At 52.8% G+C, this 22,151-nt stretch overlaps 9 protein-coding genes across 9 annotated transcripts; 4 read left to right on the plus strand and 5 right to left on the minus strand.

Annotated features, from left to right (window-relative positions):
• Window positions 1-345: 345 nt before the first annotated feature.
• Window positions 346-1,760, plus strand: BKA58DRAFT_171829 (uncharacterized protein). The gene is made up of 2 exons (XM_046165191.1): window positions 346-515; window positions 566-1,760. Exons 1-2 carry the CDS (start codon window positions 496-498, stop codon window positions 1,566-1,568), a joined length of 1,023 nt encoding a protein of 340 aa, XP_046024990.1. The 5' UTR covers window positions 346-495; the 3' UTR covers window positions 1,569-1,760.
• Window positions 1,761-1,828: 68 nt separating this feature from the next.
• BKA58DRAFT_384467 (SLT2-like MAP kinase protein) lies at window positions 1,829-4,068 on the minus strand. The gene is made up of 7 exons (XM_046170267.1): window positions 3,553-4,068; window positions 3,421-3,500; window positions 3,246-3,367; window positions 3,186-3,196; window positions 3,061-3,127; window positions 2,695-3,009; window positions 1,829-2,575 (listed from the first exon to the last, which is right to left on the minus strand). Exons 1-7 carry the CDS (start codon window positions 3,583-3,585, stop codon window positions 1,953-1,955), a joined length of 1,251 nt encoding a protein of 416 aa, XP_046024991.1. The 5' UTR covers window positions 3,586-4,068; the 3' UTR covers window positions 1,829-1,952.
• Window positions 4,069-4,452: 384 nt separating this feature from the next.
• Window positions 4,453-6,651, minus strand: BKA58DRAFT_316075 (aspartic peptidase domain-containing protein; the record flags this gene model as incomplete). The annotated part of the gene is made up of 2 exons (XM_046167556.1): window positions 4,453-5,876; window positions 5,928-6,651. 2 exons carry the CDS (start codon window positions 6,649-6,651, stop codon window positions 4,453-4,455), a joined length of 2,148 nt encoding a protein of 715 aa, XP_046024992.1.
• A 130-nt stretch (window positions 6,652-6,781) lies between these two features.
• BKA58DRAFT_171945 (uncharacterized protein) lies at window positions 6,782-7,526 on the minus strand. The gene has a single exon (XM_046165194.1). The coding sequence runs from the start codon at window positions 7,407-7,409 to the stop codon at window positions 6,912-6,914; it is 498 nt and encodes a 165-aa protein (XP_046024993.1). The 5' UTR covers window positions 7,410-7,526; the 3' UTR covers window positions 6,782-6,911.
• Window positions 7,527-8,535: 1,009 nt separating this feature from the next.
• BKA58DRAFT_286488 (uncharacterized protein) lies at window positions 8,536-10,869 on the plus strand (the record flags this gene model as incomplete). The annotated part of the gene is made up of 2 exons (XM_046166848.1): window positions 8,536-10,048; window positions 10,451-10,869. Coding segments are annotated over 2 exons (1,932 nt in total), but the record flags the coding sequence as incomplete, so codon positions are not given.
• A 1,850-nt stretch (window positions 10,870-12,719) lies between these two features.
• On the plus strand, window positions 12,720-14,160 carry BKA58DRAFT_384470 (endoglucanase B). The gene has a single exon (XM_046170268.1). It carries the CDS (start codon window positions 12,992-12,994, stop codon window positions 13,970-13,972), a length of 981 nt encoding a protein of 326 aa, XP_046024995.1. The 5' UTR covers window positions 12,720-12,991; the 3' UTR covers window positions 13,973-14,160.
• A 431-nt stretch (window positions 14,161-14,591) lies between these two features.
• On the minus strand, window positions 14,592-15,719 carry BKA58DRAFT_469214 (uncharacterized protein; the record flags this gene model as incomplete). The annotated part of the gene is made up of 2 exons (XM_046175138.1): window positions 14,592-15,405; window positions 15,442-15,719. The coding sequence occupies 2 exons, from the start codon at window positions 15,717-15,719 to the stop codon at window positions 14,826-14,828; spliced, it is 858 nt and encodes a 285-aa protein (XP_046024996.1). The 3' UTR covers window positions 14,592-14,825.
• Window positions 15,720-17,840: 2,121 nt separating this feature from the next.
• On the plus strand, window positions 17,841-18,671 carry BKA58DRAFT_315894 (peptidase A4 family-domain-containing protein; the record flags this gene model as incomplete). The annotated part of the gene is made up of 1 exon (XM_046167547.1): window positions 17,841-18,671. The coding sequence occupies one exon, from the start codon at window positions 17,841-17,843 to the stop codon at window positions 18,669-18,671; it is 831 nt and encodes a 276-aa protein (XP_046024997.1).
• A 631-nt stretch (window positions 18,672-19,302) lies between these two features.
• BKA58DRAFT_439695 (uncharacterized protein) lies at window positions 19,303-19,580 on the minus strand (the record flags this gene model as incomplete). The annotated part of the gene is made up of 2 exons (XM_046173706.1): window positions 19,303-19,410; window positions 19,479-19,580. The coding sequence occupies 2 exons, from the start codon at window positions 19,578-19,580 to the stop codon at window positions 19,303-19,305; spliced, it is 210 nt and encodes a 69-aa protein (XP_046024998.1).
• Between the last annotated feature and the right edge of the window lie 2,571 nt (window positions 19,581-22,151).

Raw genomic sequence — 22,151 nt, forward strand, 5'->3', positions numbered from 1 at the left:
TGGAGTCTCATCCGATACCATCTACGCTCCCTCGACGTACGACCCACAACCTACTCATTTGCAATGTTCGGGAAACTTCCACATCTGGGCATCGTGATATCCCGAGAATGAAGACGTTGAATTCATTGACGCTGACTTGGGTCTGCGCTTGCCGTCCACGAGGTGACTCTTACGTTGTCAACGTTTCTAGCTAGTTGATTGTGAATAGGGTATATTTTACCTAGGTATGCTCCTAGCACCAGACTCGGATACCTAGGTACTGTCCAACAATAAATTGGATCACTATCGAAATGCTTCGGGCTCATAATGAGTCAGCCATGATGCTATATAGCCGAGCACTAAGGAGGATAGTATAACGAGTTGTATTACCAATCAAAGCGGAGTAGCGCACCACCTTGTACATGAGTTCGAAGCATCTTCAAGACACCCCGAACACTACAGTACCTCACATATTCATCCCTCGCTGAAACCATTATCATCAATCAACAATCCATCATGGAACCCAAGATCTTCCTGTACACCACCCATCCCCCACCCTGCATCCGCACCACTAACCCTCCCCCAGCACAGGAGGAACAGGCTACATAGGCGGCTCCGTCCTGCACACCCTCGCAACCGCCCGTCCAGGATACGACATCACCGTGCTCCTCCGCCGAACCCCTGAAACCTTCACATCCACCTACCCCAACATCACCATCCTAACCGGCGACTACTCCAGCACCACACTCATCGCCTCCGCCGCCCAAAACGCCGACATCGTCGTCCACAACGGTGACTCAGACCATGAAGTGAGTCTAAACGCCATCATCACCGGTCTACTCCGACGTCCAACACCAGGCTACCTACTCCATCTTTCCGGCACAGGGATAGTATCAGACTGGGCCGACGAGTCGTATCTAGGCAAACTAAACCCAAAGATATGGTCCGACACTACTTCCTTGCCGGAAATCCGTCAACTACCATCCACAGCCCTCCACCGCAACACCGAAACCATCTTACACGAAACCATAGCTAAGCATGGAGACAAGATCAACATAGCCATCATGTGTCCCCCAGATATCTACGGTAAAGGGCTAGGACTAGCGAAAACACACAGCGCCCTCATCCCCTTCTTCATCAAAGAAGCGAAGAAACTAGGTGGAAACCCGTTCTACTACAACCAAGGCACCAATACGCGGAGCTGGGTGCACATCGAAGACCTAATGCGTCTCTACCTGCATGTCATCGATGCCGCAGCATCGAAATCCTCCCCTGGTGATTTCTTCAACGAAAACGGTTACTATTTTGCTAGCACGCAAGAGCATTCCCAAATCGATATTGCGAAAGCAACCGCAGAGATCTTACACAGACATGGTGTGATCAAAGATGCAGAGCCGGTGCAGATAAGTATGCAGGAGTTGGATAAGATGGCTAATTTGCCTGGGTTTCCTAAACTGGCGAGGTATCTATTTGCAAGTAATTCGCGGACGAGGGCTGAGAGGGCGGCGGGGAAATGGGGGTATGGGGGTGAGGCGAAGGGGTTGTTGGAGTGTTTGGAGGGGGATGTACTGGATGCTTTGCGTGGATGAATTTTGTAATCGCTAGGGATAAAGGTGGCATGCTGGCTACTCATGTAGCAGTGAGCTCAAGGATGACATTGCATATGGGAACCGGCCTAGTGGCGACGATGTATCATAAATGAATGACGGGTATGCCAGAGCTGATAGGGGTCTGAATGGTCTCACTGATATTTGTAGCGGGTGATGAGTATTGTGTATGTCGACGACCTCCAGGCAAGGTTATGCCATCATTGCTTGTCGAGTCAGATTGTCACGCAGTTGATCGAGATAGTTATCATTCAATAGATTTTGAGAGAAATTACATGGGGCTCAAATATTACCCAAATTCCTTCCACGCTCACGCTCAGACTAACGAGAAGACATGCTGTACCCAACAGATTCATCCAAATCCACTTATCGCATGCGGCCGTCAAGACCCTGAAGATCACGTTCCAAATCGCTGCCGTTCCATCCACCCTGGTTGAACGCTTCTTGCGGCCTTGGGTCTTCGTAGCCAGCACGGTCGTAGTTGTTGGGTATCGGGACTTGCGGCGCCTGGTTTCCCCCAGCGCCTGCACCGGGTTGTACGCGGACCATCTGACGGAAGCGGCTGACTTCATCCAGAATCATCTTCTTCATCTCCGGAATCTCTTCAACCACCTCGAACTGGAAGTCGAATGTTGTCGGGCATGAAGGCTCATCGGAAGCATCGTGCCAGATTTGTAGGTACCTATGTTCCAAGGCTTCCTCGACTGAGATACGACTCGAGGGATCAAAGGCGAGCATGCGGTCGAGCAGATCAAGCGCGTCTGGGTTGGCGTTCCTGAACAGAGACTGGAAAGAGATCTTCTGCATGTACGGTAGATTGCGAACGTAATCCTGCGCACGAGGCGAGCCGATGCGCGAGAGTGTCTCCTCGTTTGGTGTTCCAAGGTAGTGCAGAATCTGGTTCAGCTGATCGACGTAGTCGCGGCCCTTGAAGAAGGGCTTACCGCCAAGCAACTCAGCAAGAATGCAGCCTACGGACCACACATCGACTACGCAGAGTCAGCTTGAGCTCGGCAGGTGAAGTGTCTAAGTGAGTTTGTCGATAGCCACACAGACACTGAATCTGTATGCCAACGATGGACCCTATGACAAGAGAGTGACTACTTACTAGCTTTTGTGTAGCTCTGGAAGCTCAGCATGATCTCAGGGGCTCTGTACCACCGGGTAGCGACATATTCAGTCATGTATCCTGCGTTCTCCTCAGGGTCCATGGAGAAACCCCTTGCAAGACCAAAGTCGCAAATCTTGAGCTCGCAGTCGGCGTTGACAAGGAGATTACCGGGCTTGAGATCACGATGCAGGACATTGGCCGAGTGGATGTACTTGAGACCACACAGGATCTGGTAGATGAAGGACTGGAAATGGGCATCGGTGAGCGGTTGGCCGGACCGGATAATGGCTGCCAGATCGCACTCCATGAGCTCTGCACGCCTATCAGCACCGTTTTATCGGAAACATGAGATGTGATTCATACCCTCGTATAGGTAGCATTCGTTGAAGTTGTCTGGGCGGGGAATGTCCATGTCGTATAGACATGTTATCTGTGCGACGGGGTTTAGCATGATTCGATCGGGGCACTCGGGAGCATGTGTGTCTTACGTTACGGTGGCCTGGCAGGTGTTAGTAGTGTTGCAGTCGGTGGGTGCAATTTCGACTTGCCTCTGAAGTGCTGGAGCAGCTTGATCTCGCGCAGGGCACGCTTGGCAAGGATCTTCTTGCTGAAGACGTTGGTGACCTTCTTGATGGCCACGCCCTCGCCCGTCTGGTTGTTGGTAGCCGCACTGGAGGGCACAATCAGCACTTGTTATGCGGCGCGCCGTCGCTCGAGTCGTACCAGACGATGCCATAGGCACCCTGTCCCAGCTCCTTGGTCACATTGTAGCGCTCGTCGACGATGAACTCCTGGTTGAACACCTGCAAGCTGTCAATACGCGTGCTCGACCCTGAATGGCGGATATAACGTTACCTTGAACACTTTGCGGTTGGCGAGGTCGCCCATGGTGGCAGCTGCGGCGGGGTAGGAGCGAAGGGCAACCAAGGCGGGCTCTTTCTATCTTTGAAGGGAGAAGTGACGATCAAAGTGCGCAGAAGTCGGACAGTGTGGAGAGGAAGTGCGGGCGGCAAGCGGAAGATATGATATAAGGCTAGGCGCGCGGCCAATGTGATGACTGACAGGAGCTGCTTCAACACAAAGCGGGGCGGCGGCTCTGGCACCGGGCGGGCGGTGGGACAGTCGAGGAAAGCGCAGAGTCTTCACCGGGAAGCTGCAAGCAATAGGAAAGCGATTGACAGAATGGCGATGCAGAAAAGCGGTCGTCCTGTGCCTCGTCGCGGCCTCCGTGAGGATATGGTGGGGTTGGTATCCAGTCGCTGCGCGGACGAGGGGTTCAACTTGGCTGCTTGCGGCAAGGCGCTGCCCAAGGCACCTTCCTCAGACCGCCTGCCGCTTCGCCCGCGCCGCTGGCTCTGCCCTACAATCAGGACAATTGCCCGTTGCAGGCCTGCGACCGTTTAGCCAGCCGACGGCCAGGCCGGCCAACATGAACGCATGAGCCTAGCGCTTCGAGCTGGCTGTCATGCACCTGTGCAATTCTGTGGTTCCCTCACAGGTTCCGCTGCCCATGTGCGCGAAAAGCGTGTATTTACACTATATACACTAACAAAACGTGGCTACTCGTTTCTGCCACGTGCCGCCGTCTAGATGGGTATTCAGCCTCTGGTATGCAGAAATCAAACTATTCTGTCTCAAACGCCATATCCGTGGTAAGCATCGTGCCGCCTGTCGCTAAGCCAAGACAACCCCGCCACTTATGCCAAACAAAATAAACGCCAGTCGTAACGTCGCTGAACAGGCAGCTTTTTGGCCTCATGACTCGTAAGAGAACCGCCGTCGGGAGGCATCCGTAGACCCCTCCAGAGGCGAGACGGGGGAAAGGGGATCGCCATCCGATTCGGTGCGTCGTTCTTCGCGAGCACGGTAGGGCGGCAATTGGAAAAATGTGTCCGAAGCTTCCAAGAAAGCACCGTCTCTTGGTGTACGTGGTGTGATGGGCGACACGTTGTCGGTTGGAAGTCGACCGCTCACCATGGACACCTCGGACGGGGATATTGGTGCGAGCCGGCGCGACTCTTCGTACGCAGTTGGGGTTGCGTCTGGCGTGCCGGTCGGATCTATGCCGTTGTAAATCCTTTCGCGTACCACCATCGACTCCTTTTCCGACAGTTGACGACCGCCTGCCTCGGGAAGCACAGGCATGTCTCCAGGCATCTCGTAGATCTGACGCTCCTCCCCATCTGCCTCATGCACTGCTGATGAGCCCTTCTCTTCTGCGCTGGAGCTCATCTCGTGAGGCATATGGGATGAGCCAGGTAGCTCGGCCTTTGGGAAGACAGTCACACCTTCTGTACTACTTCGTACTGGAGACGTCGGAGCCTCCTCTGACACGGGTGGATCCATCTTGGTGGCCGCGGCTGCAGCGACATCGGCCTCGTATTGCGCTTTGATGTCTGCCAGCTTGCGCTTGTGCCGCCGCCGCCAGAACCACCAACCAATTGCGCACAAAACCAGAGCAACGAAGAAGCCACCTCCCACTGCGATACCAATGATTGCCGCTGAAGACAGAGGCTTCTTCTTTGGGGGATCATAGTGCGGAACCGCATAGGTAGGCGACACGATAGGCATGATTTGTGGAGCTTTGCCGAATGTCCAGTCGACCGCTGACACGGTGAAATTCTGACGTTCCCAGTCTACGGTCAAGTAGGCTTCTTGCAGGAAGACTCTGCCCAGTACCCACTGACGCTCCTCTGCACCTCGCCTAATAGGAAAGTACCTTGTCTTCTCTTGTAATCCTCTATAGGGAGGGGTCGCCTCCAAATCTAGGGCAGCATAAGGCAGCGTGATCTGCAAAGTGGAATCCGTGCTGTATTTCTGGCCGAGAGTAAACGTGACACTGGGGTTTTGCGCGACGAGACTCCGGTGAAGGGCGTCATCCACAAGGTAAAGATCAGTCTTTTCGTCGTACTTTAGTCCAAATGCATCCTCAAAAGCTTGGCATATCTCAACCGGCAGGTAGAGTTCTGCAACAGTCGAATCGATGTACATGGTCACGTCGTCCCGCTTCATGAGGAGGTCAATATCTCCTTTCGACGTGGTATCTGCCGTGATGCCGACTACACCAACCGCCAGGTCGCGCTCATTATCCGGGGCGAAGATGAATGTGAGGTCGTTGGGAATGAGGCGAGAGGCATCGTAGCCGCCAAGCGTGAGACTTCCGAGGACAGTCTGGTCACCTGTACGTCCGAGTCAGTAATTTGTAACGAGGGCACCTGGTGGTGTCTTACGGTACTGGGCGCCTGCAGTGTAGCCAAAAGATAAACTCGGGATGCTCTTCTGGTCGAACAGCTCGGTCATGTAGCTCGGGACAGATTCATCGAAGACGGAGAAGTTGGTCGACTTGGAATGCACGCCTATATGCCCAAGCCAGAAGTTGGCGGTGACCAAGGTGCCGATCGTGGTGTTCCGAACTGAGGGTCCCATCTCCCCGGCCCTCCCCAGACCCACCGAATCGAAGCCGTACAGTCCATTGCCGACCAGTCCGAGATATTTCTCGATCCACAATTGGTAGAAGCCCTTCTGCTGCCAGGTTTCCGAAGTGCTGCTGTTGAACAGGAAGCCGCGACTGGTCTCACAATCCGAATTGAAGACGTTGACTGCTGTGATCTCTCCTGTTACCGGGCTCGTGGTGTTGGAGATGCAGGCCATGCGATTGATGGCCCATATCTGTTGACTTGCAGTCGACACAAAGACTTGCACGGCCTCCCCGGCTTCACCCAAGCGCAGAGTGAAGGTGTTCCATGAGCCGTCGATTCCTAGCCAGTTCTGGTCCGGCGCAACCGTAACGGGTGCTGGTACCGAAGCGATGCCAGGTAGCAGCTGGAAGTTGGGCGTCTCGGTGATGTTTGTCGGCACATAGTCGGCCGCAGCAAGGGAGGGTAGGAACAGGGTGGCGGCGAGGAAGGCGCATATGGCTGTGTGGAAGGCACGATGCCCTCGGAAAGGGACCATGTTCCGTGACTAAGCGGCGCGTGGAAGGAGGCACGACTGGGGCCACTCAACCTCGAAGAGCGCAGCGAGCAGCATCACCGAGTGGCATTGTTTGTCCCCGCCAGCGCCACGAGAGGGGTGAAGAAAGAGAAGAAGACGTCGGAATGCAGCCAGCATGCAAAAGCACTCTCGTCCAGAGTCGAGCCAGATTGGCGGATCCTGGCATGCCAGCCGAGAGCAAGCCAAGGCATATATTGCACCAAATGCTCTAACGAAGTTGGTCACTTGGCTAACGGGGCGAACGCTCCTTTCGACTTGACATACCCGCCATTTGCTGCGATAGCACTCTTTTTTGCGGGAACGCCCCGACCGTCACCATCTGCGAGCCCTCCGCTGTACGCCTTGATTTTGGCGCCTCGATGTTGTGCTGCGGACATAAGCTTGTACGGCAACTTCGTCAGACGCGTGTAAGACGGCCATCCTGCTCCCGTCGCTTTCAACCGGTATTCTTCCGCAGCAACATAAATGAATGCAGCTGAATGCCGTGAGGCACCCGACCGACCCCTCGTTTCATCCCTACACCGATTGGCACATGTTCGCGCAATCTGGGGTCGGCCTCTGGACTGCCATCTGCCACTGCAAGGCGCTGGCAAAGCGGCTGGGCTAAGGCCACCACGGCTCCCACTACCAGCGGGCGACGCCCACGCCCGGACTTCAGGACAGCCACCCCCGAACGACAAGCTTGAAACAGTAGGTTCTGGAGCGGTTGACCAGCGCATTCGCTTAGATTTCCTCTCTCCAGTCTGGCAGATCGGCGCGCTTGCCACAAACCTACCAGACCATCGTCATGCTCAACAAGACGGAATCTTGAGTGATGCGTCGATCATGATGTTGGGATGAATGCTTTTTGTGCATGATGAACGTGGCGCTTCATCTCCGCAAGAGCCGCACGCTGCCTGCATGTAGACAATAATCCTCAGCTCGAGGAACAGCAAGGGCTGTCTACAATGGAATGGAGGCGCGTCGCACAAATACAAGCAATCGCCTATGCCGAGACAGGCAGGCCGGGCTTCTGATGCCTGCGCCCACACCTCAGCCTGCAACATGCTGCAGTAGTGGGGTCTTGTGCCCTCAGGGACCTGCGTGGCAGTCGCACTCAACGTACAGGACGTTGGCCAAAATCGTCGTTCTTTTGCGAGGTGGACATACGTTATTGGTGCCCGGCTTCAACTCACGTGCCATCCGCCTGATACCCCTGTCCGGAATAGGAGCGTGCGGACTTCGCCCAGGGCCTAGCTACCTTCCGCGCTGATCTTCCGATAAATATGCATGTCCACGCTCGGGACCACGCCAATCGATGCCGTTCATAGGGCAAAACGCGCTGGACCCGCTCATCCAGATTGCCTCTGCTGCACTCTCGTATGCCCACCACTCTCTTGGGACGACTTGAGAGCACGACGTTCGCTATCCGTAGAGTGCTGCTGATGCAGGCACTCTACAATCGCCATGTATCTTAATCACTCGCTTCTCACAGTATGCATTGCCTCATTTGCAGCGGGGGCCGTGTTCCATCGTGGTAAAGCCAAATCCCATTGCGCCTCGCGGCTCTGATCCGCTGCGTGCTAACCAAGCCATCAAGCCCCATATTCCAACGTCACCCTCACAACGAAGTCACCGCTATCTGTTTCGACGCTCGCAGCTGTTCTGCCAGCAACTCTACCGCGTAGCGTTAGCAGCTTGGGTACAGGGATTTCTAGCGAATATGGAATCCTTCGGCCCACCGATGCGGCCTCGACTGGACCACTGGTTCCTTCTGTTCTACCGAATGCCACTTTGTCAGACGAGCTGAATGCAACATCGTCGCAAGGCCGACATCCATCGCTAACGACCTCTGAGGTCGACCTATCCACTATCAACGGTACGGCCACTCAACAAACCCGCAGTTCTAACGCGACATGTACAATCAACATCCCCAGTGCGAGTGTAGACTACTGGTTTGGCCCAACATACAACCATGTGGTAGGAATTATGACAACCCAGGCATCGAATTTCAGTAATGTGGATTCGTATACTCTTGTTCCTTATACGACAACCTTTGATGCGTCCAGTGCACTGGCATCAGATTATGCATGCATCTACAGCGAGTCGTATTATGCTGAATGGGATTTCACGGTTACCATGTGCGAAGAGTACACAGCAAGACCTAAAGCAGCTACAACGTCTGTCGCCTACCGGTCTGCAGGCTACTCTCCATTTCCTTCTGGTAATGTCATCCCGACGTCGGACGCCGGGTTGTATGATCTGTTCTACCCAGATACTTTCCCGTCTGCCACCGCTACGATTACCCTTGGGCCAAATACCATGATGGTTCAGACTTCTGCGACACCTTTCGTCTATTTCACAGCTTATGAGATTGAATCAGGGAACAAGACGCAGACGGTACAGCTTCGTTCCACCCAAGTCTACCCTTACTGGATGCAAGGATTCGACGAGGAAAATACAGTGACGGGCTCATTGCCAGATGGTTTTCTCAACCAGGTTCCACAGTCTGCATGTGATGCTGGACAACTAAAGGCCACCGTTGTAACTGTCCTCATTGTCGTCGACCTATACTATCAAAACTGGCCCGGTATAGGTCCGGCTCTCATCCACGTCGAGTCTTCTGTACTTGGTTTTGACGACGGACCCGTCGTCGTAAATGGCTGGGGCGGCAGCACGTCGAAGGCTCCTCCACTTACAGTATCGGACTGGAACCTTCCGGGTGATAACAGCAAACCAACGCCCACCATCGTCAAGCCAAACGACCGACCTCATTCAGTTCCCACGACGAAGATGCGCGGCAGTGAGAATAACAACGCGGTGAACCCTCCCGAATTCACTCGAGTTACCGTCGGTTCTGTGGGCACAAAACCCGTCGTAGTTGGTCCTTCTTCAAGAGTTGTTGTTGGCTCGCAGACGTTACAAGCTGGAGGACCTCCAGTCAATATTGGAGGCGGAACTATGGTTTCCCTTGCGCCATCGGCTACGGCCATCGTTGTGGACGGCAGGACTTCTATGCTACCTCAAGTTACTCCGTCACGACCTCCCCCAGTGCTGACGATTGGCTCGACGACACTTACACCCAACGCTGCGACCCAATTCTTCGTTGGTCCTGGTCAAACCCTCACCCCTGGAGGCATCGCTACTGTGGATGGTACTGTCGTCAGTTTGGCACCGTCGGCTTCTTTCGTGGTCATCGGAGGTTCCACCCAAATTCTACCAGGATCAGGACCAGCTCCGAATAGCCCACCACAGTTGGTGGTTGGTGGCTCAACGATCACGGCGCAAGCAACCCAGGGCACGTCCAATAATCTTAACAGCCCAGACAATCCAAGACGTAACCCGACGTTCGTCGTCTCGGGGCAGACGCTCGCTCCGGGTGCTCCTGCCATTACCGTCTCGGGTAATACGATCTCACTAGCACCTTCGGGAACCGTACTGGTGGTCAATGGGGCGTCCTCAACGATACGAATCCCAGAGATGCCTGCCATAACGCCGCCCATCCTTACTGTCGGGAATAATGTGTTCCCTGCTCATGATAATCCGCGAAACACATTCATCATCGCAGGTCAGACTCTGGTGCCTGGAGGGTCGGCAATCACTGCATCCGGTACTACGATCTCCTTGGCATCATCAGCGTCCTTCGTCCTGGTCAATGGTGTCACATCCGTAATACCGAACCCAGCCGCGCCGACTATTAATGTTGCCAATAATGTCTTCACGCCCGTTTCAGCCTCACCAGGAATATCTTTCGTTGTTGGCGATGAACCCCTCGTTGCAGGTGGCCCAGCTATTACTTTCTCGGGGACGACAATATCGCTTGCGCCTTCCGCTTCATTCGTCGTAGTCAATGGAATTACTTCAGCACTTGCTATTCCTACTCCGCAGGCCGGCAACTCTCCTACGATCACTATCGGCAATGATATTATCGGCGCTCTTTCAGAGCCTTCAGGACCAACTTTCGTGATAGACGGTCAAACACTCGTTCCCGGTGGTCCAGAGATCACTGTCTCAGGCACCACGTTATCACTCGCTCAATCGGCGTCTTTTGTCGTGATCAATGGCGTCACGTCTACATTAGCTACTCCAGCCTCTCCACAAATTACAGCGCCTCCTTTGACCATCGGAGATTTGACATTCGGACCGCTTCCAGGAACTAGCACTGCCTATCTAATCGGGTCGAGACTGCTTACCGTGGGGGGCTCGATCGTTGTCTCGGGTGTTACGATCTCGCTCGCACCCGGAGCTACAGCCTTGGTCGTCAACGGCAAGACTAGCTTCATTTCGCCACAGGCCCAGCCCGCCATCACCAATCCTCCATTACTCACTATTGGTTCGCAGACGTACACTGCAGAATCAGGGAGCGGGACAACATTCGTCGTCGAAGGGCAGACTTTGACGCCGGGAGGTACAATTACTGTCGATGGCACAACGATCAGTCTCGCGTGGGGAGCGACGGAGTTGATTTACGGGTCTTCAGGACGCACTACAAAAAGCGCCTTGTTTCCCGCTACCACGACCCGCGTCCAAAGCATCACCGATAGTCCAAGTGCAAGGGCCAGTAAGCCCGACGGACAAGCGACAGCGACGAGTACAAAAGAAGGCAGTGCATCCGACTCGAGCTACCCGAGCTTGATGTTGCTTGCACTGTTTATCATTTCTTCCATGACATCAGGGTTCGTAGCATGTTGAACGGTTTTCGACATGGATTCGTGATTTTCTACGAGTATAATGAGCATCATTTGGGCGTTTCTGGGTTATCACTAGTAAGAGATACCACGTGTACAACAAAATCATCATCGGCGTTTAATCCATTCGCCGCGGCTCATGCACGATCGCAGCGCAACGGCCTCATCATCTAAAACGCCTGTCAAAGACGAGATCTGGTAGATGAAAGAGGTACCGGTTAGAGAGTGGCGCATCAGTTAATAATACCCAGAGGTTGGGATGGTTGGTAGACAATGAGAACTATTGAGCACGTTTTGAGCGTTGAACAGGTACTTAAGGTCGAAGGGGCTCTTGATTGATGCTGAAGAAGGCCACCACCACGGGCGGTAATGTTACTGCACGCCACAGTGCGAATGCGAATACAAAACAACGTGCATCGGCGCAACGCTCTGCTCCACTAATGACAAGAACAACATACCGCAAGGGCGCGTTCTGCGTTCCTCATCTAAGCGCCTCATCTCCGTTCATTCGTCAAGCGGCGCAGCACTCTACATTATCTCGAAGCACGGGTGCGGGATTTCGACTATCCATGGAGGACGATAGTATAGCCGGTGGTTCTTTCGTCTTCAGAGCAAAGAGAAGATGGCGTCACGACTCGACTACGAAAACGGTGTTGTCTGAAGCGATGCCTCGGAAGTGTCGAAACATCACCATCATCTTGGCAGGCACAGGCGCGCAATTTCCCCCACTGACGGAATTCGTTTCAAGTTGGCTCGCGAAGAAATACACCCTTAGCGAACACTTCGCCCCACCACCGAGGTTGCTTTCCCGCCGAACTGCAGGATCTAGAATACTGGATCATCGAAATGAGAGTCATTGTAGACCGGTGGCATAAAGGATGGGAAGTAGGGAGATTGCGTAGTGTGCCGGTGACGATGGGGTACGCAGCGGTAAGCAACAATTGGTTTCCGACATAACGTTATGGCACAAGCAAACAATCAACTGCGAACATGTGGATGCGAGTAGCATGAACAGTAGAACATATTGGCGCTTCAGCGCATGACGTTTCGTTAAACGCCTGGGATAGCCAGACTTCAACCGATCAAGCTTTTTCGACATGGTTTCACGTTTCCCATGAAGTTCTCCCGTTATTCGTCGCTCAACGTCTGATACAGGCCACTTCCAGGCACATGCATGGAGGCGACGCCTTCAAATCTCTCCATGACAATAGCTCATCACATATTATGGGGCGTAGGAACGGAGCAGACCTGGATTCAACGTTCTGCGGCAGCTAACCGAAGCCACGCTTCCGCTTCGGGCGCTAGCGCAGTGCTGAATAGATTGACAGGTGCTTGGCATCAATCCACAGACCCGGGTTTCATATCGTTGGCGCTGTCAGGATTCTGTCAGTGAGGCACTAATCTTGTCATTGCGCAACTGTGCCGTCTAGGCGGCGACAGTATAAGAGATACAGAGGCCATCGATGTTGAGAGGGCATCAAGCTTGACGCTGACACTCACTTTCACACGCTCTTTAGCATTACACTCACTTTCGATCCATTCGTCTATCATTCATTCGTTTCCATTCTATCTTTGAAGATACGCTCAACCTTTTCAAACCAACCAACCAACCAACCAACACACCAACCGCAAACATGTTCACCAAGACTGCTATCATCCTGGCTGCTGCCAACCTCGCCGCTGCGCACACCACCTTCCAGAGCTTCGTCATTGACGGCAAGGACCAGGGCCAGCACTTCGCTGTCCAGACTCCTTCCAACGGCAACAACCCCATCCTCGATGTTACCTCCACTGCCATGATCTGCAACGGTGGCAAGGCCACTTCCGACCAGGTCGAGGTTGCCGCTGGCTCCAAGATCGGTATGCAATGGCACCACAACGACCCCGCCTCCTCCGGTGACGGTGATGACCCGATCGCTCCCTCCCACAAGGGACCCGTCATGGTCTACATCGCCAAGGCCGACACCAACGGTGAGGGCGCCGTCTGGACCAAGATCTACGAGGACGGTCTTACCGGCTCCAAGTGGGGTGTTGACAACCTCATCTCCTCCAAGGGTCTCTTGGAGATTGACCTCCCCAACCTTGAGGCTGGTGACTACCTCATCCGCCCCGAGATGATTGGTCTCCACGAGGCCAGCGCCCAGGGCAAGGCCCAGTTCTACAACGGCTGTGGTCAAATCAAGGTCACTGGCAGCGGCTCTGCTGCTCTCCCCGCCACTGGTGTCGACATGACCAAGGCTTACAAGGCCACCGACCCGGGTGTCATGTTCAACATATACGGTGGTGCCACCGACTACACTGTCCCCGGCCCCAAGGTATGGGACGCCGCCACCGCCGGCAGCGCTCCCTCCACCCCCTCCAAGCCCGTCGAGTCGGCTGCTCCCTCCACTCCTGCCTCCAGCGCCGCTCCTTCCGCCACTCCCTCTCCCGTCGAGTCGGCCAAGCCCGCCGCTCCCTCTGCCACCAAGCCCGCTGCCACCTCCGCTCCTTCCACCGGCAACGGCTCTGCTCTCCCCGAGACCTTCACCATTGAGCAGTTCATCCAGTGGCTCAAGACCGCCACTGGCAGCTCTGCCTCCAAGGCTCGCCGCCACGCCCGCGCTTTCAACTTGTAAGCGCTCCTTACAACGGTCGCAAGTCGATCTTTCTTGCATGAACTGGTGTTCATGGTTGGTCCTTTTGAGACGTATCTTCTTTGATGGGACGCCCCCATACCTTTCTTCTTTAGACCGCGAGATCGGCTATCTCTTCTTTTGATGTAAATATAGCATTCACGACGAATGGAATTCGAAAAGTCTTTGTATAACTCTTGCCTGCTTGACATGTGCTGCTTGTGACTGAGTGATACTTTCAAATGTTGTTGACGAGGAATGGTAGATCCCATACCCTGGATGCCTACAAGTAGTCCAGACCCTTCAAGTTCTACTCGGTAGCCCAAGCAGAAGTATGCATTGTCTCTTAGAACGCAAGAGCTATGTATGCAGTGACAGGAGAAGTCTCCTGTCGTCCTTTATTGCAGCCTAGATGTCGTCCACATGATCTTCCCCTATTTTCCAGCAGGTCTTCATATCTCTCGCACTTGCACAAAAGCTGGAGTGCTACATTGTTGCAAAGCCGTCAAGAACAGAGTGGTTCAGAGTATTATAGCGACGACATTCTAGAATGCAGCCGAGTATAACCACTGTATGTGTTGGATTACTGCATACGTTGTTGTTGTTGTTGTTGTTGTTGTACCTCAATGACTAAAAGGTATAAAAAGCGATGTTTACTTCAAGTTTGGATCTAGCATTAGTAAACAAAAAGTAGCAAAGTAACGTATACTTCAACTTAGGATGTGGAATTTAGTTCTTGAGATATGCGGTCCTGGTCGGCGTCTAGTCCCTTCCCAAAGTGACTTTTTCCATCCATCCCGCAAGAAAATCCTCCTCGACGCTCTGCACGATGCTCAATGCCTTGTCTACTGCAATTTCAAGGCTTCCGACCTTCATCCGGTAAGACCTGCTCCAATATGCCCCACTCAAAGTCGACCAGAAGATCGCTGGCGGGACTCTGGTCTAGTCGGACCGAAGAAGTTTCGACAAAGAGGCTCATAGGCGCCTCTTGTTCAGATGGTGTATTCAACGCCTTGCGTGCTTGCTCTTTCTTCATATACACAAACGCCCAGTGCAGCACTAGCATTGGACCTTCCCTCTTGAGGATGTCATGCGGTACCCGCTTTTCTTCCACTTCCACAAGGAAGTCTTCTGGTCGTACAATCGTCAACTTCGAAACCATTCGTTGCAATTCCCACACCACCTTCATCATATCGCGCCTAGCCCTATCTGGGAAGTGACATAAATCAAAACCGCTATTCATCCAGATGTGTACGAGGGCTTCGTGGTCGGACTGATCATCGTTGCCAGACGTCTTAGAGAGCCAGGCTCTCATACATGCCTTGATGAAGGCGTTCGCGGCTGGATGGTAGAGGTCGCTCGTATTCTGATCGAGCGTCTCGGCTATCGTGATGAACACCATGACGACGACGTTGAAACGAGCGAAATCGATGCGGCTGGATAAAGTATGTAGCTTGGAAACCTCGTAGTACTAAATAGCACGGTTGACGTTGAAAGGCTTGGTCGAGTGAGCGCGGTAGTTGCCACGAGCGATATCGTTGTAGTTGCGGAAGAGAAACTCTAGTTGGAGGTGTCTGGGCATGTGAGGAATGTACAAGGCCGCCTCGTTGACGTTGTAGATATCTTGAACAGTGGCCGATCGGGTGAGTACAGACGAATGTATCTTGGAGAGCTTCTGTGCGAGGTTCGAGCGCGCCTTTGCGTCAAGGGCGGGCAGGTTGTTGGTGCCAGAGAGGCTCAAGCTCGCCATTGTCGATTCCATTAGTAGTCGCAGCGAGTGGGTAGTTTTTTGTTAGAAGAAGAGAGTATTGAGCAGGTAGATATCCAGTATCGGCTTACGGAGGTGAGCGCAAGTTGATCGTATTTCGAACTCATCATGCGGAGAAGAAAAATGGGGCCAAGGTGATAGAGCAAACGGTGACTTGCAAAGAAGCGCACACTTAACTTCAATGTAAAGGGAAAAATCAAACTTCTGTTAGGTTGTATGTCACTTCCGTGCATAGGCATGTCTGGAAAGACGTGTCAATATTGTAAAGCTTGCCAGAACAAAAAGTCGCCTTCCTAACCAGGATGTACCTGTGGAAACCATGTTGCAATTACATGAACGACAGAGTCGTTTTGCAGTAAGAAACAGGTTGCGGGAGTGTTGGTTCAACTTTGCCCGATCAAAACGCCATGGGTGCGAGCGTGTGGAGTAGCAACCGCAGCGTCATCAGCTCCAGCAATGCTACCTGATCCTCAGCTACACTTTACCCAGTACACATGACGACTCAAAGAATTTTATTAGACTCAAATAGTCGATACTTGAATATGGCAGTCTCAACAGCTACCCGCGTCCGGATAACTTTCGATTTGATGACTGCATGTACAGTTTATTCATACCCATCACATGGCGGCATCATCACGAAAAACTTTACAGATCCCGAGCTAGAGCTCCTAGGTCTCTCACACAAAATGTCGGACCCAAGATCCTTCTCCGATCAAGACTAAGAAGACGCGTTCGCGCTGCGTATGCTGCGACTAGGTGCACGCTGGTGGCCGTCGCCGAAGTTCTACAAATGTCACACGACATATGAGAAATTGCTGCAGCAGATGGAAGACGACAGATGTTCCGAAGATTGAATGATGAGCCTATGGTTGGAAGGTGCAAGGGCGAGGAGTGTGAAGACCTGTTGGAAGATAGAGGGAGACCGCCCCACCAAAACCATTCTTGGAATGGCGCAATCTTTTTCCGATCGGACCTCCCTCCTGTCTGCCTCGAATCAACCTCCAACACTACTCAACACACCTTCCCAACTCAAGCATTTCGCCGCAAACAAGCTTTCGCAAGCTAACTTGGCAGATGAGTAGCTTGCTACCCTTCAGGTGTACACTGCGGGCATCACCTATCACGAACTTCCTATCCGGTCCTAGCACCACCACACCAATCCTTGCCAAGTGGCACGCCAGCTGATAAGCAACGACAAGCTCCTCCTGCAGTTAATGTATCCTGCATATCTACATTGGCAGTTCTTCCCGCTGATGCATAGGCCTTTTGCATATTAGCATTTGCGAATGTCGATGTTCTTGAGAGCCGAAGCACAGTGAGGATTGCCATCGCAAAGTAGAGCTGATGGAAATTAAGAGGAACCCAGGGAGATCAGATACACTGCGTTACGAAGAGCATGCGATATCTCCAAAGATCCCGCAATACGGTCGAGCACCGCATCTCCCACCACCTCGTTCACTTTCGCTGTCGAATCTGCAAGAGAGCGTTCGGGCGTTTTCCCAAAGAGGCAGGAGAACCTGACGATGCAAGCATGACAACCACGAAGTCGGACGCTTTTACGCACATGTGGTCAAAGTGACAGTGATGTGATAGGCGGACTTTGTCCCATAGACCAGGAAAATCACTTATCAGGGTCTTCTGATACCTACCGAGTCAACACACAAGCGGGACTGTCCACTCACACCCCTGTCCAGTCCGGTAATTCGCCGATCTCTTGGTGAAGAGGTCTTCACCAAACGACCTGGGCTACCAATCAGGGATTCGTATCTCGGCGTTCGACCTGATGGATCTTGTACGCCGATTTCCAGTCCAGCATGGAGGGCGAATTCAGCTGGATAGCTATGCGCCTGACCAGTAGGTATTAGGAAGGTATCATCAAGTGTTGAATCTGGACCATCGCGCCATCGTACAACGAGTGCGCCTAGAGGTATACAACATGAAGTACGAGCTTGGGCTGAGAAGTATATAAAGAGTGTTGAGCACCGCTGGTAACACTGCACTCATCAACGCAGCAATCGCTTCAGCAGTCTATCGTTCTATTCTCAACCTTTTCCCTCGCTTCGACTACCTTCTCAGTCACTCAATCTCATCCTATCACTCACCATGAAGCTTTCCATCGCTATCATCGCCGCCATCACTGGCTCCGTTCTGGCCCGTCCCTCCTCCCTCGCTGAGCGTGTGCAATCCCGTGCCGATGGCAGTCGCCGTCACAGAACCCAGCCCATGATTCTAGTCGGCACAGCCGCAAAGGAGAACGCCAAGTTCGTTGCAGAATCCGACAATACCACTGCTCACGTCGACTACTCCTCCAACTGGTCCGGTGCCGTCCTCGAGACGCCGTCCTCCGGCTACTTCAAGTCAGCAACCGGACGCTTCACCGTGCCTACGCCCAAGCACGTCGGCTCTGGCGGAACCGAGTCTTCATCCGCTTGGGTTGGTATCGATGGTGATACCTGCGGCAGTGGTCTTCTCCAGGCGGGTATCGACTTCACCGTCAGCAGCTCCGGCGCTGTTTCCTACGACGCGTGGTATGAGTGGTACCCGGACTACGCCTACGACTTCAGCAACTTCGCCGTCAAGGCTGGCAACGTCATCCAAGTTGACATCGTCGCTACCTCCACCACCAAGGGCACAGTCTCACTCACCAACGTGAGCACGGGAAAGAAGGTCAGCCAGACGCTCAGCGCGCCCAGTGGCTCCGTCCTGTGCCGCCAAAACGCGGAGTGGATTGTAGAGGACTTTGAGTCTGGAGGTAGCTTGGTTGCGCTGAGCAACTTTGGTACTGTGGTTTTCACGCAGGCGAGTGCTAGTCTGAGCACTGGTGGAACGGATGGGTTGAGCGGTGCTACTATTATTGATCTTAAGCAGGGTAGCACTGTTTACACTGATGTTACTATCAACAGTGGATCGCAGGTTACTGTCAAGTACATCTAGGTTATGAATGGTAGAAGAGCAGGTGATGGCTTTGGATCACGATGGGTCAACGTTACCTAGAATGGGTGGGTAGAGAGAGCATATGTGGTCTCAGGTATTTCCAACCCATATAGAGATGTATTCATTTTATTTCCTGTCCAGTACAGCGAGGGATTTGTATGCGGTGATGCTACAGTTTATATACTGTGCAAAGCGCAGAGCATGATGGATAGAACAGGTTACATTAGGGAGCGACTAGATAGATGGTCGTAGATGAGTGTACTATGATGACTACATGAACACCCCACATAATGGAAAACAGCGATCAGATACCTTCTGCTGCATACATGCTCATGGCGTACGCACATCCAAAAAGTACTTCCGCGAATGTAGGCGTCAAGGTCCCTTATAATCTTACAGACTAATCTTCTTTTGCTACTGTAGTCTGCAACGTGTTCGGGATTTCACTGGAAAAGGAAGAAATAAACGGCTCCTTCAGTCATGATATTGATACATTCACGTTTTATTACCTATCTAATTGCCGTACAAGCTGACACGTAGACGTCCTGAATGCATCCAATAAGTCCTCCCTTAATGAAAGTCTGTTCCATTCCGCTTTGAGCCTCTCCTAGAGTCGGTCATGAATGACATCTCATTTCTTAGTCTCGCCCTGCTGGTCGCCAGCGTTGGCGTTCCAATCTGCTGCGCTCTGAGCGCGAGCAGCGAAACCGCCGGAGGACATGTCGCCGCCGGACTTGGCCTAGATGCAAGAGGATGTTAGCATCGGAAGAGGTGTAGGGTTCAGCGAGACGTGATGGGAAGACTTACGTTGACGGATTGAACTCTGCTTGCATCAGACTGGCCCATCGGAGTAGAGCTCTTGGAGTCACCGCCGGTATTGCCGGTGTTCTTGCCCTGGTTGGAAGCCATTCTTGGTGGAGTAGTGTTGTGACTTAGAAGTTATTCGTTTTGGAAAGATTGTATTGTAGGATTTGTATCGTTTGATGATCATGATACCTCCATTATCCGGGTGCGAGGACGTGCTTTTACACCGCTGTCTTGGGATGCTTTCTTGGTCATTGATGCCGTTGCCGCGGAGCTGGTCGTGGGTACATTGGCTAGCGTATGTAGTACAACAGCAACACCATGCCTTTGTATATTGAGACGAAAACGTAAATACCGGGGTCGTCTACGCCGCTCCTTACGACGTCGCTGGTTTTAGGTGCGTGAATGATCTTGCAAAGTATCTGTATGTAGGAGAACATACGTGATGTTTCTTACCGGTCTTTTGTGAGCGTTGAAAATAGCTTTATGACCTGGCTTGTCGCATTTCCGACTCCTTGTTGCTCCTCCTAATTATATACTGGAGTCTCGATACGAGAAATCATAGTCGACATTGCAGCAACCTCTAGCCGTGAGCATCCCCAATCGACACGTATGGTGTAGCACAGCAACCTCGATGACGACAACCGACGGAAATCTGGCATTCGATGTCGCATTGCACCTTCCAAAAGTAGCATCCACAGTATTCTCATCGTACGATATATATGAAAGGCGATGCATGAAGCAGCGTGCCGGCGGTACCTTGCTCCGTAGCGTATCACAATGACGGATATAACCTTGATGCAGATATGGGCAAGGGCGACGACGAGCACGGGTAATACGCCCCATCTACGAGATGCGAGAGCTTGCTCGACCAGCGATGTTCAAAGTTGGCAGGATGAGCTCTGGGACAAGTATGCTGATCAAATCGGAGCATTGCCGTGATCATCCCTGGCTGCGCTTTCCCATCATCAACAAGGTGTCTGCTAGGCGGTATTGCTTTCCCGGTTGTTACAATGACATTCTAACGAGTCGACAATCGACGACTCATGGTGATTGGGGGGACAGAATCAAGGTTACATTGAACTGTCATCAGTGCTGCAGTTTTGCATTGCTCGTATCGAAGCGCTGGTCGACGAGCTTCCATCGGGGATCGAACGAGAATCCGTACCGCAGGGTTGGTAAATTACCATCTCCATGGCATGGTAGACATATGTACCTCTCTCAATTCGACAAGGGCTTTGGTCGTGGTAAGGTGCCGATCAATGTGCTGTAAGCGAAGTCCGCAGCCCGGATGCTGAATTGCAGAGCGCTTGGGGAAGGTAGCGCTTTGAAGTGAGTGTAAGGTAGCAGTGCGCTTTACTGCCAGGACTCGTGTGGGTAGGTTCTTGGTGGTTGGTTGCCGCCTTCGGTTGTCCGAGGGTTCCAGTGTTCCAGTGTTCTATTCTGAGCGTTGAGGTGGGACATAAGAGAAGATCTAACTCTTCATCCATGTATCAATCGCTGGACGATGTAGGCTGAGGATCGTAGCTCTTTCCATTGCATTCAGAGTCGGTATGGACGGATGCCAACAGACTTCCAAACGCTGGCCTTGGTGGATGAGCGTGGAATAGCCTCGTTTGAGGACCACTCATTGTATATTTACCTACGACAATAGCATGAAAAGAGTATAATTCGTGCTGATAGAGGACCTAGACGCCTGTATTAATGTTTGAACTTGCAGATTTACCCTCACTTTGGTGATGAAGTCTGCAGAACAGTCATGCTAATTGTTCTCCTTGCATGTGGTGAGTGTATGTCTTTGCCGCGCTGCATCGTCCATGGGCCATCTCGCAGCGGCAGTGCCGATGTAAGCAGGGGGCTCGGTCGTTAATATCGCGTATCGCCTATCTATGGGTTCTGAAAAGATCAACGGCTGGTTCGGTCCTATTGAAGCAAACCCTGAACGAACGAAAGAAGGTTCATCACCGGCTCATGTGAGGACGACAGGCATTTGTGCGTCTGATGCAGACAGTGACGATACTACCTGTCCATCGATGGGACGGCACTGCCAACAGCTTGATGGCACGTGCGAACTAGGTCGTGGTTTGATTAGAAAACAACGTCTGCGATTGCATCAGACGTACGGAAAGGCCGTGAATCGCAGCGCACCTAGGCCATGCAGGTAAGAGTGATTGCGCATACCCCGCGGAAAAGATTGGTGTGAACGTGTGGCGGTGCAGCAAAAACGCAGGGTCTGGAAGCTGCGCCACGTAAACCCGCATGTGTAAACAGGGGCAGCGAGCTGAAAACACAAAAACTCAAATGTTGTCCAGTCGATATTGCGCGTCACCTGGCGTTGGTGGAGATCATGGGAGGGGCCAGGGGATTGGCTGCAGCCGCAGATGAGATCGTAGACGTAGTGAGACGGGATGTGGCTTCAATCTAGATCGTCGGTTCCCACAGGGGGTGTGGAGTGGTCAATCCTTCCCGCTGTGTGCGAAGAGCGGCTGCGCGTGTCAATCAATTGCGACTATCACTGCGGGATCCAGATGTGGTGGGGAGAATAGCCTTTCTGTGTCTGTGTCGTGTCTGTGTGCAGTGCAGGGTGATGGGATGCGCACAGAGGACGGTGAGATGGCATCGTCATAGTCTCGGTTTGCCAACTCGCAACAACGCATAGTCGGACCTGTGCCGTCT

The sequence above is a fragment of the Alternaria rosae genome, assembly GCF_020736505.1.
Source record: "Alternaria rosae strain MPI-PUGE-AT-0040 chromosome Unknown BKA58scaffold_5, whole genome shotgun sequence".
NCBI classification, from domain to species: domain Eukaryota; kingdom Fungi; phylum Ascomycota; class Dothideomycetes; order Pleosporales; family Pleosporaceae; genus Alternaria; species Alternaria rosae.